Raw genomic sequence first — 19,572 nt, 5'->3', positions numbered from 1 at the left:
AATATGGCTCCTTGAAACCTGCTTCTGGGCTCATTTGTTAAGGTAATTGTGGCTTCCATCTGTTAGGGTAGTATAACTACAACTTCTCCTTGAAAGTGGCAAGTTAAGGGCATTAAACATCAACTAACGAAATGGTAAGCAATTTTCAACCCCAAATCTGTGTAAGATCCTAGTCCTTAGACATTCCTCCGATCCTCTAGGGTTTAGCATGTACTAAACTAGCCCCAAAATGTCATTGCTCTTCTCTCATATTGCTGTACTCCCATCTTTATTGTGTATTTCTGTCAACAGTAAAATCAAGACTACTTTAGTACACTATTTTGACCAGGGAAAAACCTAACTTGTCTCCCTACATCTAGACAAGGCCGCTTACTAGCTTAAGTGACCAGTCCTAGGGACTAGTAAAGGGATTGTTCTTCTGATTTTACAATCCATTCTAGCTCTATATTGGATTAATAAACAATAGCCACATATGTAAAATTATTCTATACATACTTCTATTTGTCAGTTCTTTCTCTGGATGCAGATACTGTCTTCTTTTCTAAGTCTTTTTTTTTAATTTGTGCATTTATAATAGTCAAAATAACTTACTCATTCAAAGTCATTCTCAAAACAGTATTGCTGTTACTGTATACAGTGTTCTCTAGGTTCTGCTCACTTTGCTCTTCATCATTTCGTGCAAGTCTTTCCATGCCTATCTAAGCTTGTTTTGTTTCATAAATTGAAAATTAAATAAATTGACATAAGTAGTGTATATAAGATGCTTTGCAAAATTTAAAACAATTTGTAATACATGTCAGTGATTCTTCTAAGAAATTTCACAGGTTCTTTATATAAGTTGTAAAATGTAATGGATTTGACTGTCTTTACAGAACCAGGCTTATAAGAAAGGCAAATGGAAAGGTCTAGTGGGGTGCTAGGATCCAAGAGGCTGAGTTCCAGAGAGCTGACTAGCCCACAGCTCTGTGGCCACAGCTGCTGCTTTGAGGAAGTAGCACCCCGGCACATTGCTAACCCCTCATTCTGAGATTTCTGCTCCCACGTCTTTCTACAAGGAAGGGAAGAAGCTGTGTCTGCCTCCTCAGTAAAAAGACACACAGAAACTCCCCAAAACTCATGAAGGCAGGCACTGAAGGGTTGCATATCTGCTGGCAGTCACTGACCTTCAATTCCCAGTGACTCTGCATCTCTCTTAATTGCAGCCTTAGATTTAACTTTCCTGGCAGCCATATCACACTGATAATGCTTAGTTTCTTACAGCTCATTAAGACACTAGATCTTAAATTTTCTCTCTATCCATAAGAATCCATATTCAATGGTATGTTGCAAAGGAACTGTGTTGGAACTGGTCCATTAGCACCAAGGGAGAAAGAATTGGTTGAATCTTGGTTCTGTTACTTGCTACCTGTATGAGCTTAGGAAAATCACGCTGCCTCTCTGAGCCTGCATCCTCAGTGAAGAGGGAGTTGAACTGGAAGATCTTTAAAAGCATTTCTAGCCTTAATTCAGTCTTATCTGAGCTTTTCATCTTCATTAGTTCTTTGCACAGTACTTTGAACATCATAGGTGTTTAACAAATGTTTGTTAAATTCAATTGAAGGGGGCTTTAGAGATTATCATATTCAAATTTCTCAAATTTATGCAAGAAACTGAGGCAGAGACAGGTTAAATGGTTTGTCTGAGGTCATGTAGCAAGTAGAGGGAAAAGCTAGTTAAAGAAGGAGGCAACTCCGTCATCAGAGGGTGGGAAAAGCACTGCCCCTGGAGTCAAAGGACTTGGGTTCAAATTCTCACTCTTCTCCTTGTTAGCTCTATGACCTAGTGCAAGTTAATTAACTTTTCCGGGCCTTGCTGCCCTACTTATAAATTGATAGGAGTTCAACTGTTGTTCAGTCGTTTCATTTGTGACCACTCTTTGTTATGCCATTTGGGGTTTTCTTGTCAAAGATACTGGAGTGGTTTGCCATTTCCTTCTCCAGTTTGTTTTACAGATGAGGAAACTGAGGCAAACAGGGTTAAGTGACAGAGACCAGATTTGAACTCAGGAAGATGAGTTTTCCTAACTCCAGGCCTGGTGCTCTGTTCACTAAGGCGCCTCCTAGCTGCCCAGAGGTGCATTGAAGAAGGAGTTAAAGTAGCCTCTAGCTCTTTAGACCTATGATTGGATGCTTTTTCACTGTGAATCTTCTCTTAAAGTTCAGGGTAGATTTAGGGCTGGAAGGGACCTTCAAGGCCATCTAATTCGACCCTTTCATTTGACAGATGGGAAACTGAAGCCTAGAAAAGATGATTTGCCCAAGGTCCAGAATTTGAACCTAGTTCTTCTCATTTCCTCTGATGCCAAATGCAGTACTCTTTCCATTATACTTTGCTGTTTACTAATAATCACCCACTAATTTGTATATTTTTAAATTTTAAACCAAGAATATTAAGCTTGGATTTGCTTAAAGCCAGTCAAAATTGGATTTCAATGAAGCACAGAACTTGTAACACATAATAAAGTGATAATCTTGAGGCCAGGATTATTTGTTTCTACAGGAGCTAATACCAAAAGCTGTTTTCCTTTCTTCTCCTGCTAGATAAGATGAGACAGAGTTCGAGAGCATGATGAGCTTTGGCCTTGGTATCACAACCCTGGCAACCATAATGCCAGCAGGGATGTTGACTTTTTAATACTAGGACAGATACTACGCGTTCTAGGGTTTCCCACCTCTTCTGTCCTTATTCGCTTGGCCTCTCAGTAAATCTTCCCACGCCCCCTTTTCAGCATGAAATAAAATAAATTTTAGTGCTTGCTATGCATATGCACATAAGAAATAAAATAGATTAATTTATTTTAATAGGACAATATAGTTTGTTAGTTAGTTTTTTTTTTTAACGAATCTTGTCCACAACATCCTGACAAGCTACTCTTGCCCTCCAGATGTACGTGTACCCCAGATTGGGAACCTCTAGCCTATTCATTTCACATAAGACAATTTGTGCTACATTCTTCCAGAATTCCAACCCAGAAAGTTGGGAATTGAAAGGTTTGCATTTTAGTACTGATTTTCTGAGTCATCTTCTCCTTACATACATTTCAGTGAGAAGAAGAGGCTAAAAATCATGCAAATTCCTGCTCCTCTGGAGTACGAGCTTTTCTACCAAGGCTACATTAACTTGGAGACTTTGACAAAGAATGGTCTGTGCCCTAAAATAGGATGTGGTGAAGGCATCTTAGGCAGAGACTCTATTTCTCCCTGAATGTTGACATTACAGCTTCCAATGTAAACCCTCCAACTGGATACATGACAGTGTTAGCAAAAGAGCTAGTTGGAGAAATGACCTCTGGCCATCCATCCTTGTGTACTGTACCTCTTAAGGAAAATGGCGAGCAGTATAACTCCTGTGTGAATGATGTAAAGATGCCTACCCTTTTTAATGTGTTTGTTTGTTTAATTTTCAAAATGGACAATATGTGGGAAAGACACAGTCAAACATTAGTCTCATCGTAAAATTACAAAACTATTTAACTTGATTTCCCAAATCCAACACTAGCATAATTTCTACTCAGCCTGGCTTTGGTGGAATTTATATTTTCTAATTCTGTTTTCCCTATTGGTCTACATTTTGTTATTTTTAAAAACTCATTTTCCCATCTGCTGAGCTATGGCTAGTAGCCAATTTTGATGCCTGTCATTGAAACAGCAAGGATATGTAGTAATGAGCTGCTTCCCTAACAAAGACCTTGATTACGTCTCTCCTCCTGGCTTGAGCTAGGTACTTCTGGTCACTCTGACATTTGATTTCAGGACAAGAACACTTGCTTCCTTTTTGGTCTAATGACCTCTCACTCCACATTATTTGACAGTAAGGATGAAAATGCTACCTATCACATCCCTTATCCCATTTTTTTGATGCAAAAAGATATGTGGCCAGAGGAAGTCATATTAATCATGTCAGTAACAAAGAACTTTAAAAAATAATCAAATTAATAAGGCCTCAAAATAAGAATAACAGCTTATGAGGAGGAAGGGTGGGAATCATCCTTAGTAAAGTTCAGGGCGTTTGGGGCAGGTCAAAGATGTCAAAGAGGTAACGGAAAATGTATGGGGCTGGGAGTCGGGAGACTTCCATTCTAGTTTCCAACACGCCACAAACTAGATTGGTGACCTTGGTCAGGTCCTTCCCTAATCCTCAGTTTCTTCATTCATAAAACAAGAGGACTTAGACCACTGAAAGATTTCTAAGCTCCCATCCAGCTGTAAAATTCTGTGGTTATCAACAGAGCTGGGGAAAATTAAGAAGGTTACTATGTTTAATAGTCTATGGTTTTATTCTCCTAGAGCAGGGGTGGGGAACCTGGGCCCACGAGGCCATACGTGTCCCTCTAGGTCCTCAAGTGCAGCCCTTTGACTGAATTCAAACTTCACAGAACAAATCTTCTGCACCCAAGGACCTAAAAGGCCACTTGTGTCCTCAAGGCAAAGATTCCCTAATTTTGGTTATTAAATAAATAGGCTCTAGAATTAAAGATTTCAGCCATCCAGCTCAAGTACAAATTCTGTTTGTGGTTCTTACTGCTTGAGTTCTCTTGGATGAGTCACTTAACCTTCTGGGGTTTCAGTTTCTTCATCTATAAAATATTGGGGTTAGACCAGATGGCCTACAAGGATCCTTCAAGATCTGATACTACGTTTCTGGGAGGCAGTATGGTAGAATGGATAGAACAGGGAGCTCAAACTCAGAGAAACTTGGGTTGAAGACACTAGCTGTGTAACCCCGGGCAAGTCACTTTGCCTCTCTCAGCCTGAGTGTCCTTATCTACAAAATAGAGATAATTTTTAAAAACTACTTTACCAAGTTGTTGTGAGAATCAAATGAGATAATTTATGTAATTTTTCTTGCAAACCTTAAAGTGTTATATAATCTTTACCTATTATTAACATTTCTCTGTGATCTTGTGATGTGATCTTTTCTTATCTTGGAAGGGCAGTGGATACAATGTAAAGAATGTTGAAACTGGATTAAGGTGAGACTTAGGTTTAAATCCTGACTCTAATCCCTATGAGGCAGAGTTCCTCCATGGGTGAAATTCGTTAATTTGTCAACCTCAGTTTACTTGTTTGGAAAATGGGCATGAGAACATCTATTTCATAGGATTTATGATGAGAATCATACAAGATAACATATGAAAAGTACTTTGCAAACCTTGAAACACTCTAGGCTGTAAATGACAGCTGTTATTATTATTCCTGAGCTTCATTTTAAAAAAATTATCAGTTCTAAGATCTTATGACTTGCTCCTTAGTCTAAGTTCTGATCAATTAGCCTCAATTAATGAAATTAACTCTGAACTTGGAACCATAGAAAAACTGAGGTCCAGTCCTGACTCCACACTTACTAGCTGTATGTCTTTGGGCTATGCACTTAAACTTTCTGAATCTTAGTTTTCCCATATTTCAAATGGAAATATAATACTTCCACCACCTCACAGGCTGTTGAAAGGATCAAATGAAATGAAGTACAACAAAGGTCATTGTCTTTGTCATCATGGTCACTACTGGACATTAAGTAGCTTGCAGTTAAGACTCTGAAGGAAAATGCAGATTAAATAACATTTTTGAAATTTTTACTAAAAACCCATACTAAAGCATGTCGTTTTCAGTTTCTTTTTCTCCTGCTTTATAGCTGCAGTGAACAGATATCTAAAGTCTCTTTTCTTAAAGAGCGAGATATTTCACCTGTATCAGTGACTTTTTCTTGCCCTCATAATCTCTGCTGTTTCATTTTTCCTGTTCTGAAGGGGGGAGAGTGGAGGATTTCCTATGACTTTTGTGTTGAATAAACGAGCCAAAACAATCCATAAGAGAGTAATGACTTTTATTAACGAACAGAATTCCCGAAGTAGGAAATTATGATTACCATTGACCTCTGAAAATGGCATTGTTGCTTTTCACTCTGCCCCTTTAATGAGCTTATTTTGATAGAAACTAAAACCAGACGAGGTTAGTGACGCCCCATGGATACTTGTCTGCCTAATATCCCAGTGATACATAAAAGCAACTGCCACAGAGTTCTGAAATCTTTTTCTGAAATCCATGGATAGGTAGTTCTGATTAGATATGAGGGTCGATTCCTTAGGGCCCCAAGGGTAGGCCATTGGTTGCACTTTTTTGAGGTCAAAGAAGAACAGGATGTCAAGATTTTGAAAGAAGTTATCATTCTTAGAAAAGAGAAATTTATTGCAAAGGATAGGGCCAGAAGGGAAAATAAATGAAAAGGTAAAAAATGCCCATCTGTATATAAAACTAAAGCATAACAAAGAAACTGTTAATACAGTCAGCTAAGGGATCTAACAGAAGTAAACTTGAATTTGGGAAAAAGGAACTATATATTTATTCCTCCATTAAAGTTCACAGAGATCACCTTGGTTTCTCAAAACACAAGGTGTGACACGTCCTAAGAAGCAGCAAGGCTACAAGTTGGCATCTATCACCTGGAGGACCAACCTATGTTAATATTGAGATGCCCAAGGTGAGAAAGGTGGCTCCTAGGCAAGAAGTTCATTTGACCAAAGAAGCTGCCAAGTAATCTACTAAGACTTGGAGGGTACATGGACTACATTGGTGAAGGGAGTAAACACAGTAATGAAATAATGGTACGTTGGAATTTTTTAAGTACTTATGAAAGGCTTTCTGGAATTCTAATGAATTTATTTTTTCACTTTTTTCACTTTCCAAAACAAATCGGTTGGCAAAGAAAGCTGATATTAGGATTAATTAACAACTATTAATTATAGATTATTTAACTTATTTCATTGCATTGGAGAGCTATTTATTTATTTATTGTAATAAACCTCATTTGATTAGGTGACAAAGACCTAGAGTCTCTATATCCAAAGAGACAAATTGCATTTTTTTTAATGCTGTGATTAAACCAGATTCATCTGCTATCTAGACTGTTTTTTGAGATCTGGAAACTAAGGTAGCTCTTTGAAGCCCTGTAAGAGGAACTTGAATCTATAATGGTAACTAGTCTGTAACCAACTGCACGCTCCTAACTGTATGAGCTGAGCTATAGTTTAATTGAAATCTTGATTATTGGCATCATTTCTGATCCATCACAGAGATCATAGGTAAGAGTAAGACTTTCCAAGTATATTAAGTGATGTACTCAACCCTTTGAGCCTAACTAGTGCTACTAGATTAAATGCAATGAACATACCCACACGATGGATTGCTTTGATCTTGATGACCATGGCAGTTTAAATTAGTTACAATCCAGCTTTTAAATACAATTCCACAGTTTAGTCATTTTCCTGATCGGTACAAATGAAAAGAGCAAAAAAGCAGCAGCATCAGGCTTGGCTTATTGATCTAGTCTGGCTTAGATTTCCATCTGAGTGAGGAGACTGAGCGTTCTCATGCTTTCTCATAGATTCTAGTGCAAACAACCCCTTTCATCTTGCATTCCTAGAAGAAAAGAGATAGAGTGAGTCTCCAAAATCCAGACCAAATCACAGACTGTTAATAGTCAAATATAGGTATTTTTAAAACCTAGGTTCAAATTTAAATGTCAATAAAGGGTCATTATGTCTGAAATCAATCATTTAGACTTTTAAAATCTTTGGATGAGTTGAAATTTACCTTTGATTCATTTATTCAATCAATAAATATTTATTGAGCCTCTACTTTATGTAAAATACCATGTTTGATGCCCTGGGTCATACAAATATGAAAAAAAGTTCCTTGCAGGGAGTTTTAAGTCTAGTAGAAAACATAAAACAACAAAATTATCAACAAGAGACAGTAGAATGTGGTAATTGCCATAAAGGAGGTATGAAAAATGCTGTAGGAGTTCAGAAGCAGCAGGATAAAGTAGTAAAATGCTGGATTTGAAGTCAAAGCATCTGGGTTTAAATCCAAGCTCCATTACTTCCGTTATACTGCCTTAGGCAGGTCACTAAACCTCTCTAGACCTCATTTCCCTGGCTTTTTGTTTTTAAAGAGAAGGCTGGGCTAGTTGACCTCTAAGATCCCTTTGAGTCTCAGGTCTATTATCCTATGAATACTATATCATATTTGGTAAAGGTAGGGCACTAGCAAAAAGTTTCATGACATGGGTAGCAACTGAGCTGAGTTGAAAGGTAGGTGGAGTTTCAGTGGATTAACATAATGAGAAGAGTATTCTAGTAGGAAAGAAGGAGGGGATGGGGCCAGATTGTGGAAGGCCTTAAATGATGGGCTAAGGAAAGAATGTGAGGTTTGTTCGTCAGGCAGCTGGGAGATGCTAGATGCCCTAAAACAGTGGACTGACCCAATCAAAGTGTGGTTTGGAAAAATTAGTGTGTCAGCAATGAGACCCAGGGAGAACAGGACCTGCCCAAGATCATGCATCAATCTATCAATTTTGGAGAATCCACATTGGCATGCTATTGAATCCAGAATAGTAGAAGAATTGGTCAAAGGAGAGAGAGAAAGCATAGAGAGAAAAAATGAGATGGAAGAGGCCAAAACCATAGGGAATGTCTACATTTACAAATTGGGAGACAGAAGCAACATTTAAAAGGATACATAAAATGAGTGATTAGAAAAGTAAGAGTCATACAATGCAGCATCATGTAGGTCACAAAGGAGAAGGTGGTTCCCCTTGTCAAATGCTACACAGTGGTCAGGCAGTACTGAGAATAGGCAATCAAGTTTAGGGAGCAGAAAACTGTTGAAAAGGGTTTTTACTAAGCCAACAAATATTGTAAAACAAGTTTTAATGCAACCTAAAGAACAAAAAAGAACACATTAACATTTGATATTTAAGATAATCTCTAATCATAAAAATCACAAAATCTTCCAGTTAGATGGGGCTTTATGAACCACCTTATCTGGTCTGTTTCATCATTCTTCTCTGGTCATTATGACAGGTCTCCAGTGACCTCAACTGGCCAACACTTTGTTAGTCTTTGTAATAGAATATGAAATGTCTTGAAAGTGAAAGAAGCTGTATTTCTCTTTGAATATTCTACAATTCAGACTTTTTATTAATTCAGCATCACCCTCCCCTCAATGGGCCCAAATTAGTGAGGTTTATCTGTGCTCACCTTATTTTGTAATAGGTCAGAGAACCTCAAACTTGGAAGGAAACTTGAGGCTACCTAGTCCGAAGCTTCTTTACTGTGATTCCTCTATTTCTTGTTCTTGAGGATTTGTGGGGACTGTCCTCCGAGAGGATGATCTTAATGGTTTAAGTATTTTAGCTGTGGCCCTGTCTATATGAGCTGTGATTTTGTTAAACAACTCTGTCTTAATATTTGACTTTGTCCTCACCCATTTGTATGAGTCTTTCCCTTCTATATTTCAAAGAATAAAGTGTATTTTGATAAATAAATGACTAAGAAACAACAACACAGCATTGTAAAGAAAGGGCTCATTTTGGAGTCAAGAAAATCAGTTCAAATTCTGCCTTTGACACAAACTCTGTGCAGGTCACCTGACCTCTCTAAGAACCAGGCAATTTTCTAAGATTTAAAGGTTTAGTTGGGCAATGATCTGGGAGAGTGGAGAGAAATTCCACTCCAATAAAATCCCAGATCCTTGATGTCATATGGCTAAAATTCATCATTTTCAATTCTCTCTTTTCAGTATTCAGGAATAAGAAAGCACTCTTACCACCACCATTTTTCCATCCACCAACTTTCTTTTTATTGTAGTCTCTTTGCCATCCCATTTCTGAACTTGATTCAGTGCTCCTCTGTCTAAGGTTATAGTAGTCTGCAGAGACACAATCACATAATTGGGTTGCTTGGAATTGAGCTGAACAAAGAGACAATTTATCCTATACTGAGTCACTGCCACAGGGTAAGTCACCCAAGACATACTGTTCTTGAGCAAAATGAAGACTTCCCTTTGGATGAATTTCGAAGTAATTAGTATGGACAACAGGAAGGAGACATGATCTTGCTACCTCTCCTCCAGTAAATAAAGGACACAGTAGAAAATAGTTAGCCTCTCACCTTTGTTTTCCTGTTATCAGCTGTGGTTTCTTCAAACTCATGGCCCAGCTTAAAAGAGATTTCTGTATTTTTAAAGGTACTCTCAGTCCGGATGGTTATAATATCACCCTTCATGCTGATGATCACAGTGGGCTTGGCCAAATTTCCCAATTTTCTAGTGGCTAAACCCACCCCTGAAAATCAGACAGGTTAGAATTATACTGTCAGAAATAATACTTGCTCTTTCAAAAGACAAGGCTTGTAATCACATTCTCCTATTTTTTTTTGTGAATGTTTCTGTGATGCTACAGGTGTAGATTGGACATAAATCATAATGTCACCAAGGAAGAAATATTCCTGTCAAAATTTTATCTCCTAAAGGGAAATAATTTCTGTGGATTTTTTCCCTATCCCTTCAGCAAAATACAATTTTCAGGAATGAACTGAGTTTCCAGAAACCTAGCACGTGAAGGGAAGACCAGTCGGCTTCAAAACCCTTACAGATAAAAATAAATACAATTCAGTAGAATAGGTACAGAGCAGTCTAAGTTTTAAAAAATTCTAGACTGTGTTCACATTAATTACTGTTCTTCACTGCACCGAGACAGATTTATACCCTCTGTGGGAATTAAAAGCACCCAAAGAGAGAGAAAAAAATGTGAGTGATAAATAAGTCCAGGTAAAGAAACCAGTGTTAAACCCTGTTGCTTGGATTATGTCATTAATTATTTCATTGATTGAACAACCATTTATTATCTACTGTGTACAAAGCACTGTCTCTAATAAAAAATGTAGAATCAGAAGCACTGAGGCACATGGAGATAGATAAAGCTACCCAAATTCAAAAGACAATCACATGGAAGAGAAGTAGATAGAGTGCTAGGTTTAAAATCAGGCAGACATGAGTTCAAATCCAGCGTCCAACACTTAATAGCTGTGTGAACATGAGGATCTCTGAGTCTGAGTTCTTTTGTGTTTAAAATAGGATAATAATACATATATCACCTACTTCACATGATTATTACAAAGATCAAATGAGATAATTTACAAACCTTGAAGAACTATATGTTACTGTTATTATTATTGATAATTATTACTATGTCTCGTGATATCTAGGGTTATATGGAAGGACAATCAAGAAACTAAAAAATGTTCATTCCTACAGCACACCTGGTATAGATTTTTACTGTAACGCTGTTTGGAACACCATATAAATGTATAACTCATTACTAGGTCATAAAAATCTAAAATTGCAAAACAGCAAAGGTGAGAACAACCAGAATGAAGTTCAAAAGGGCCAGTGGCAAGAATTATTTGGCTGGAGGAAGAGAAGGCTTAATATAGGTTAAGGACCCAGAATGTTAGAGCTGGAAGGGTTTTGAGACATCAACTTTTCTAACCCTCTCATCTCACTGATGATGAAATTGAGATTCAGAGCCACTGAGTGACCAGACCAGATCATACAACTAAATCGTAGAAGTTATTAGAATTAATGAGGTTTTTCAGAAGAGAGACTATAATAAGAGAATAGAAGACTAAGGACTGAATTTGGAGAGAATCACACAGTTAAAGGATAAGAAAAAGAATAAGAATGAGAGCAGATACATTCAGAAACGCTAGAGAACCAGAGTTAGAACTTTTTTTCCTGACTATTTTCTTTTTTTTTTTTAATTTTTTTTTGGGGGGCTAGGTAATGGGGTTAAGTGACTTGCCCAGGGTCACACAGCTAGTAAGCGTTATGTGTCTGAGGCCAGATTTGAACTCAGGTCCTCCTGAATCCAAGGCTGGTGCTCTATCCACTGTGCCACTTAGCTGCCCCCTGACTATTTCTTATACCTCTTCAAGTATCTCTTGCTTTCTGAAAGGAAAGAAGGAAGGAAAGAAAAGGAAAAAAATCATTAATTGCATACTTCCTTCATGCTAAATATCTTGCTAAGCACTGATGATTCAAAGATAAAACAAAGACAGTCCCTGAAGACAACATGTAGGAGAGTAAGGGCCAGAGACGGGGCACTTTAGTCCTTTAAAAAGTTACAGGGATAGTTAGTGGGGACATAGTAGAGCTGCGTCTTGGAAAGGTTGAGTGTAAGACTTTTAGGCAAGTAAATCTTGTTTTCTTATTGATTTCTATTATAAAATTGAAGATGCACAGCCACAGAAAAGGTGATGAGTAAGTAGTTTAGAGGTGGCCCATGCCGTGCCAACAAGGTCACTTTCAAATCCCAGTGACTCTATACCAGTTGGAGTTAATAGCTGACCTCTACATGATAACATTTTTAAGCACTCTGAGACTGTTACAGCTGCTATTCATGACCTTGCCATCAGTGCTCATAATCTCTACCTGTATCAACATTTTGCCCCAGACCAATAGAATGGGTGCCCTCAAGACTTACATAATAAAGCAGGTAAAGCAAAAATTTTCTTTCAGTATTTGTAAAGTTATAATGAAGTGAACAGTGACCAATTGGTTTCCATCTCTAGTATGACTGAAATGAAGCAGATAAACTAAATGATCTTTAGGGCCCCTTTCAGCTGTAAATTTATGATCCTATGAAGCAATTGGGTTTGAGGTTAGAAGTAAACAAACAAACAAAAAACCCTCATAGATTATATGTGTTAGCCACTGCATAATGGATAAAAACCTGATCTTTACTTGTTATTTTATCCCAAGTGAGAAATCTATACATAAGCTTACAGGATAGATAGTCTGCCATTGATTTAGTTTTAACATCCACCCTTAAGGAGAAGATAGACATTAGAGTGAATGAAGACAGATTCACTGCTCCTCTAGTATTCTCTACTCCTATGCCTTCATCTCCATTCTTACTTCCTCTTACCTCTTTCTTGTTCCACTTTGGAATTAGCTAACCAAAGGAAGCCTCAATTTGCTGAGACAATGATGTGAAACTCAGTGGAGGGGACAAAGAAAAGTAGTCTTTGCTAGAGGTTGGTAGTAATCCAGAAGAATTCCCCTATGCAAACAGTTTCAGTACTGAATAAGAGACAGTTGACAAACAAAATCAATCTAACTCAGAGAGTTTATCTACGCCTAGATAAACACCAGACTCTTCAGTGTGGGACCATTCTATACTCTGTTTCCATTTTTTCTCTTCTGGAGTATGTTGGTCCCTAGAAATCCAAGCAACAAATGAGAATACAAGATGAGTAGATTGATGAAGTTTCTAAAAGTCTCCCCTTCATTTTAAGAATTTTGAAATTAAAAAAAGAACGAAGAACCAAATCAAGAAACCACTATACTATGGTTTATGCTTTCCACTTCAACTGCCACCACCCCAAACCCCCCTCCCCCCACATATCCAACTTCTCCCAGAGAATGAGGGGGTAGGTGATTTTACTTTCTCAAGAAGGATCTCCTCAAGCAGAAGTTTTTTTGCAAAATTATTCCTCACCTAGAGCTTTCATGTAATCCTCAAAGTTTTCACTGGAGACCAGTTTCCAGGTACCCACAAATCTGTTACACATGATGCTGGATCTGCTGGGCACTGAATGGTGACCTTAGCAAAAGAAAGTCAGTCACGGCTCTCAGTGAGAGGCAGGATGGCGAGAAATGCCGCAGCTTCAATGGCATCTTTTCAAAGATGCTCTGGACATGTGACTACTACCAGCATCCAATGGGGAAAGGCAGTGTCAGGGCCAGGCAATGAAAGGCCTCCACTTCATAGCATTGCTCATTCATTCATTTGGCACAAAAGAGAATCCCACCCACAATCTCATTTTTCTCTAGAAAAGGGTTTGTACTTTTTTTTTTTAATAAAAAAAAGCCATCTAAGTCCTTAAAAAAAAAGGAAATGAAAAGAAAAAAGAAAAAGAGAAACTTGATTGGGTCTACATTTAAATTCTATTATCTAACCCTTAATAGTTTAGAAAAACCATACTATTCCACAAGTCCAATTCAAGACCAGGGCATGCAATTATTAGTGAGGGAGAGGATAAGTGAAAATCTCTTTGGAGGCATCTCAGGGACACCAGATCCCAACTCTCCACATTCAAGAATTTGATACAAAAGAAGAAGGAGAAAGCTAAGTCCCTAAAATATGCTGTGGTAGAGAAAGGTTAGGAAGTACTATAAGGGTTATTCATTAGTGAAGGAGGGAGTTGTTGACATAACTCACATTTTCTAGGCGGGGAGAGTGGGCAGACAATGGGGGCAGTAAGTATCGTATACCAGCTATGTTCCCATATAGGACAAAGAAACAGGCCTAAGACAGGGTAGAGCTCCCACAAAGATTTTCACCCCAGGGGAATAAGTATTCCTCATTTGTGCATTTGATCACATACTTTTCAGCTTCCTACAGGACTTTGCTTCCTCATTTATATTCTCCACAGACTACTAAATCAGGGGTGAAGGGGAAAATGGGTGAGGCTACTGCTAAGTTTTGAGGTGGATGAAGGGGGTCGTGGGGGCTCACATTGGATGGCTTCAATTTCAAATAGGAATCTGGGTTATTTGCCATGAATATGAGGTGGAGGTGGGTCAATGGTTTGGGGATGTCTAAGTTTTTAGTAAGTGGGGATGATAATAATAATAATGACTAGTATTTATATAACCCTTTAAGGTTTGCAAAGGGTTTACAAGAGAGTGTGAACATCAGGTGAAAAGAACAGTATGAACAAAAGTGCAAGGATAAGAGACTGCTCTGCAGGTTCCCCGCCCCTGGATAAGGTATGCTTGCTGAAAGTAAGTTCAAAGCTTAGAAATAGCATGCTATAATGGAAAAAACCCTGAACTTGGAAGTCAAGAGACCTAAGTACAAATTCCATAAACTTCCTGGGCCATAGTTTTCTCATCTGGAAAATGATCGCATTCTTCTTGATGAATTCCAAGCCTTTCATGAACACTTCCCTGACTATACCATTGGGAAGCCTTTGATCTCCTTTCTCACTCTATAGCACTCAAATAGTAGTAATATCTCCTGCCTCACCTTGGACTGAGAATCACTGTTGGCCAGGGCTGTGGAGTACTTTTGAGATCATTTACAGATGAGCAAACAGAGACCTGGAGACTTGCCCATAATCACATAGCTATTGAGTACAGGAGGAAGAAGGAGTTAGGAAGCACCTGTTCCCACACTATTGCCTGGATTGCCTGGCACCAAATGGGCCAACCAGTAGTACCCTCTCACGAAGGCAATTGGGGAACAGACTCTCTTCCTCTTGTGGGATTCAAGTCCAGTTCTTCTGACTTCATGATCACTGCTCTCTCTCTCTCCTGTTACACTATTCTGTCATTAAACTTTAGGTATCAGCATGTTGGATTCATTCATATTTTATACAATCTCATTCTCCTTTTGGTGAAGTAGTTACTTTCACCTACATTAGGGCACTAAAAAAAAACCCAACCTATAAAAGGAATTTTTTTACTGTTCTCCCATTTCGACTTACAATTTCAATGAAAGTTTTTTCCTATGTAGCTGTTAAGCTGTGGGATTTCATTCTGGAAAAGAGTCCAATGGTCTATTATCTAGTTTGTGGTTATTTGTAACATGCCATCTCTCCTATTGTATTATAATGCTCTTGAGAGCAAAAACTTCCTCTCCAATACAACTATTTGGGTGGAGGGAGAGGAGGGGGAGAGAAAGTGAGCTCCTTGTTTCTGGAGATCTCCAGGTGGAGGATAACTAGGATAAGAGGATTTAGACCTGAAGGGGCCATCCCATTCAACTCCTTGTTTTACTACTAGTCAGGAATTTGGGGGACAGGATTCGTGATTAGGGTATGGATGGGATTAGCTGACCTCTGAGGCCTCTTCCAACTTTAAGGCTCTATGAATACTTCTTTGTATCACCTCACAGGACACAGGATAGTGCTTTGAAAACATGACAGTAGGCAGTCAATTCTGTAATTGTTGAATGAATGAAACAATAGGCCAAAGACTGAAATAAACAGCTAATCCTTTATAGTAAATCAAAGAAAAGTTGCTGACTCTCAGTAAAGGCTTCCACAGAGGTTGGCAATGACTGGGCCATAGACCCATAGAAAGTCCCTCAGTGTAACACATAAGCTAGTTAGGCTAAACACCTAGAAATCACATTTGTTCCAGAAAGCAGTACATTTCTCTGAGATGGAGAATACTAAGTCAATTTTACAATTAAGAATCTTAACCATTAAAAAGAGACCTTTTAATTGAAATTCTGTACTTGGAATTATGTTGGCTTCTTGTGAGTGTTTAAAGTTTAAAGCTGTCATAGCCATTCATGGATGTTAGATGGAAAGAAAAAGAAAATAAAGAGAATTTCAAAAATTTATCTTTCTGTACCAAGGGGTAAAAAGCACTCTTCTTATTTCAGTATGGAATAGTAGAGAGAGAGCAAGTCCTGGGAAAATAACTTGGATTCAAGTCCTAACTCAGACATATCTGGCTACGTCACTTAACCTCTCAGTGACTCCATGAAATACAACTTTCTAAGAATGTAAATGGCAGAACAGTTACTGATCTGAATTGATAGAGGGACTTTGCTCACTTTGGAGTTCCCTAAATGAATTAAATCACAGTCCAGACAGAAGAAAAAAAATCTTTACAATCAAGCAGGATCCAAACATTGTGACTCTACCATGGTCATAACACTTGGACTTGGCTATCAAGATTCCTGACTAAACTTCTAATCTCAAGATGTTGCCTATTTCTTTAGTCTGAAAGTATCTTTTTTCTTTAGAGTTCACTCTTTATGGGCTTGGGCTACCCAGTGAGAAATTGAAGGCATTTTCCCAGTGATTCATAGGAAAATAATGAAGGAACAATAGTCTATGGAAACCAACCTTAATCTTGGCTCTAATTTCAAATGGACCATAATAAATTCCAAAATCTCTTTGAAATGTGACATCATGGGAATTCACCTACTTTAAAAGATCAAGTGATCTGAATCTGACTATTCTAATAGTTTGATAATCTAGATTATCCTGGCAAGTGCCAGGAATGTCAAAGTGAGCTTTATAGAGACCTTGAGGGCTAGAGAGTAAGAAAGCACCACATAATCACAAATATTGGTATTTCAAATGTATTCATGATTTTATTCATGCTTCCATCCCCGCCATGGGTTCAGACTGCCACTCATCCATACATTCTTGTAAGAGGGAGCTACTATAATGTATTGGTTGGGGCAGGGGGCATCAGATGGTCAGATCTACACATCAGGAAAATGACTTTGGCAACTAAGTAGAGGAAAAAATGAAATGAGGGGAGGTGGCGGTGCTTGAGGCCAAGGACCAATTAGGAGACTATTACAATAGTCTCAGAGAAAGGTGATAAAGGCCTGAATTAGAACAGTGGCTATGTGAGAGGAGAGAAATGAAAACATCTGATACATGTTATACAGAAATAAACTTCATGATTTGATAACTGCTTAGATATGTGGGAGGAAAGAGAGTGAGTAGTTGAGGATAATAGCCAAGGTTGTGAACCTTGGTAATTGAAAAGATGACAACGTTCTTGGCTGTCATAGGGAAGTTTGGAAGAAGGCTAGGTGCTATTTTGGACCTGTTGAATTTTAGATGCCTGTAAGAGAATCAGTTGAAAATTTCCAATAAGTAAACTGGTGATGGAGAACTGGGGCTAGATATAAAGACCTGGGAATCATCTTCATAGAGATGATAATTGAAATCATGTGAGCTGATGCAGTCACCAACTGAGAGAAAAGATGGGAAGTCCTAGGACAATCCTTGGGGGACATCCACAATTAAGAGCATAATATGGTTGAGGAGTCAGGAAAGGAGGCTGAAAAAGGCAATTGTTGAATTTTCAGTGTAAGTATTTATTTACACCGTAGAAATTGGCAAATGCTAAAAATTGATTTACTGTTTTGTTGATTATGACTTAAGATAATGTTAGTGAAAATGTTAATACTGCAGATAAAACTTAAAAGTGGGTGGTACATACACGTCGGCATTTACCTTCCCCCCACCCGCAAAGAGCCTATCGTTAAACATTCACCAGAACAATGCGATTTTTATGACACATTTTGCACATATATCAATATTAGTGAGCATACTGGAGCCTACTTACACCCACCATATATTTTCACATTGCTTTGTGTGTAGCTTGCATTTTGATTCATTTGAAATTGTGGTGTTTATTATTCACAGCTATATAGTAAAAGCTAAAGAATATTGGCATTAAAAATGTGTCTTGGCAACAGGAATCAGCTTGGCATCATTGCCAGTGCTACACTAATGCACTGTTGGTGGAACTGTGAATTTGTCCAGCCTTTCTGAAAAGCAGAATTATGTACAAAGGGATTATGTGCAAAAAGTCATTTAACTGTTGCTTACCCTACTAGGGTACATACTGGTAGGCCTATACTCCTAAAGAGATAAAAGGAAGAAGGAAATGACTATTGTATACATAAATAATTACAGCAGCTCTTTTTGCAATGACAGAGAGGAAACTTAGGGGGATGTCCATCAGTTGGGGAATAGACGAGCAAGTTATGGCATATAAATATGATGGAACACTACTGTGTTAAAAGAAATAATGGAGTCATCTTCAGAAAAAGCTGAAAAGACTTGTATGAACTGAAGCAGAGTGAAGTGAGCAGAACCAGGGGGAAAATTTCTAAAATAATAACTGTTGTAAAAGCAAACAACTTTGAAAGATTTAGGAACTCTGATAAACACAATATCCAACCAAGATTCCAAAGGCCTCATGAACTCGTGATGAAACATGCTACCCACTTCTTGTCACAAAGGGGATAGACTTAGAGCGCAGAATGGGACATAATATTTTTTGGGATATAACCAACGTGGGAATTTTTTTTATTTGACTATGCGTTTTTGCTATAAGCTCCTCTCCCCCACCCCTGCCATGATAAGAGAATGTGGGAGAGAAAATTGTTTTCTTGTTAAATTAAAAAGAAAACTTTAAGGTAGGCACAGCTTTCTGATTGTGAACTGCCTCATTCTCCTATCCAGTTCTGGACCTTTTGCTGTCTAATTTAAATGTACCAATGTGTTAATTCAATATATTGGCATCAAACTAAGTGTGATAATTGAGGTAAAGTGCAACCTTCATCTAATTGGCCTTTCCTGTATAGTTGCTATGCCAATTTCTTTTTAGCGATCATATATCTCATTGAGGAAGACTTGCTGTATTCCAAGATCTGAAAAAATGAGCACAATGGTGAAGCATGGGAATAGGAGCAAGTAAAGGACCTCGCTTTGCACAGGGCATCCATCTCTTTCCACTTGAATTTTGTGAAGGGTAGCTTCCACGACACTGGTAATCCCCTTTGATGATCATTTGTCCCTTTTTATACCTTTTTTCTCTTAAATTTGGTAATCAAAGGATTATTAAACAAAGTTATTTTGTGTTACATCTACAGAGGATGCTTGTATTATCTTAACATACGCACATATGTTGTTAGAGTCTTTAAGTTGTATTTTGCTCTACTAAGTCAAATGATTCTTTATCACCAACAATAATGCAGGATCTTGTATTCTTCATACTTTTTTGGTGACTAAAGTTTGTTGTATAGAATTATTTCTGAATATTTGCCTGTTGCCTTCTCATTTTTGTTAAGGATATCATTGTTACATGATAGGTCTTTCTCATAGAGATATCATAGAAATGAGAGGATAGCCATTGCATTGTT

The 19,572-nt window shown here is 38.0% G+C and overlaps 1 protein-coding gene and 1 long non-coding RNA gene across 3 annotated transcripts in view; one reads left to right on the top strand and one right to left on the bottom strand.

The window, feature by feature from the left end:
- LOC110214689 (uncharacterized) overlaps positions 1–19,572 on the top strand; it is a 129,801-nt gene that overhangs the window by 10,437 nt on the left and 99,792 nt on the right. The gene's annotated exons all lie outside the window — the stretch shown is intronic.
- Positions 7,238–13,595, bottom strand: LOC110214686 (myelin P2 protein). Its single transcript, XM_020995718.2, has 4 exons — positions 13,378–13,595; positions 9,989–10,161; positions 9,645–9,746; positions 7,238–7,454 (listed from the first exon to the last, which is right to left on the bottom strand). The coding sequence occupies exons 1-4, from the start codon at positions 13,448–13,450 to the stop codon at positions 7,404–7,406; spliced, it is 399 nt and encodes a 132-aa protein (XP_020851377.2). The 5' UTR covers positions 13,451–13,595; the 3' UTR covers positions 7,238–7,403.

The sequence above is a fragment of the Phascolarctos cinereus genome, unplaced genomic scaffold, assembly GCF_003287225.1.
Source record: "Phascolarctos cinereus isolate Bilbo 61053 unplaced genomic scaffold, phaCin_HiC Scaffold_4;HRSCAF=312, whole genome shotgun sequence".
NCBI classification, from domain to species: Eukaryota; Metazoa; Chordata; class Mammalia; order Diprotodontia; family Phascolarctidae; genus Phascolarctos; species Phascolarctos cinereus.
The sequence above is the reverse complement of the archived record's forward strand: the minus strand, read 5'-3'. Positions and strand labels throughout refer to the sequence as shown.

Bases quoted from the DNA above. Each gene is read 5' to 3' on its own strand.
- LOC110214686 (XM_020995718.2), bottom strand. From the start codon at position 13,450: ATGTGTAACAGATTTGTGGGTACCTGGAAACTGGTCTCCAGTGAAAAC. The intron at 10,162-13,377 runs GTGAGGAATAAT...TCTGATTTTCAG, and splicing joins GGATTACATGAAAGCTCTAG to GGGTGGGTTTAGCCACTAGA. The intron at 7,455-9,644 runs GTAAGAGTGCTT...CTTTTCTTCTAG, and splicing joins TGGATGGAAAAATGGTGGTG to GAATGCAAGATGAAAGGGGT.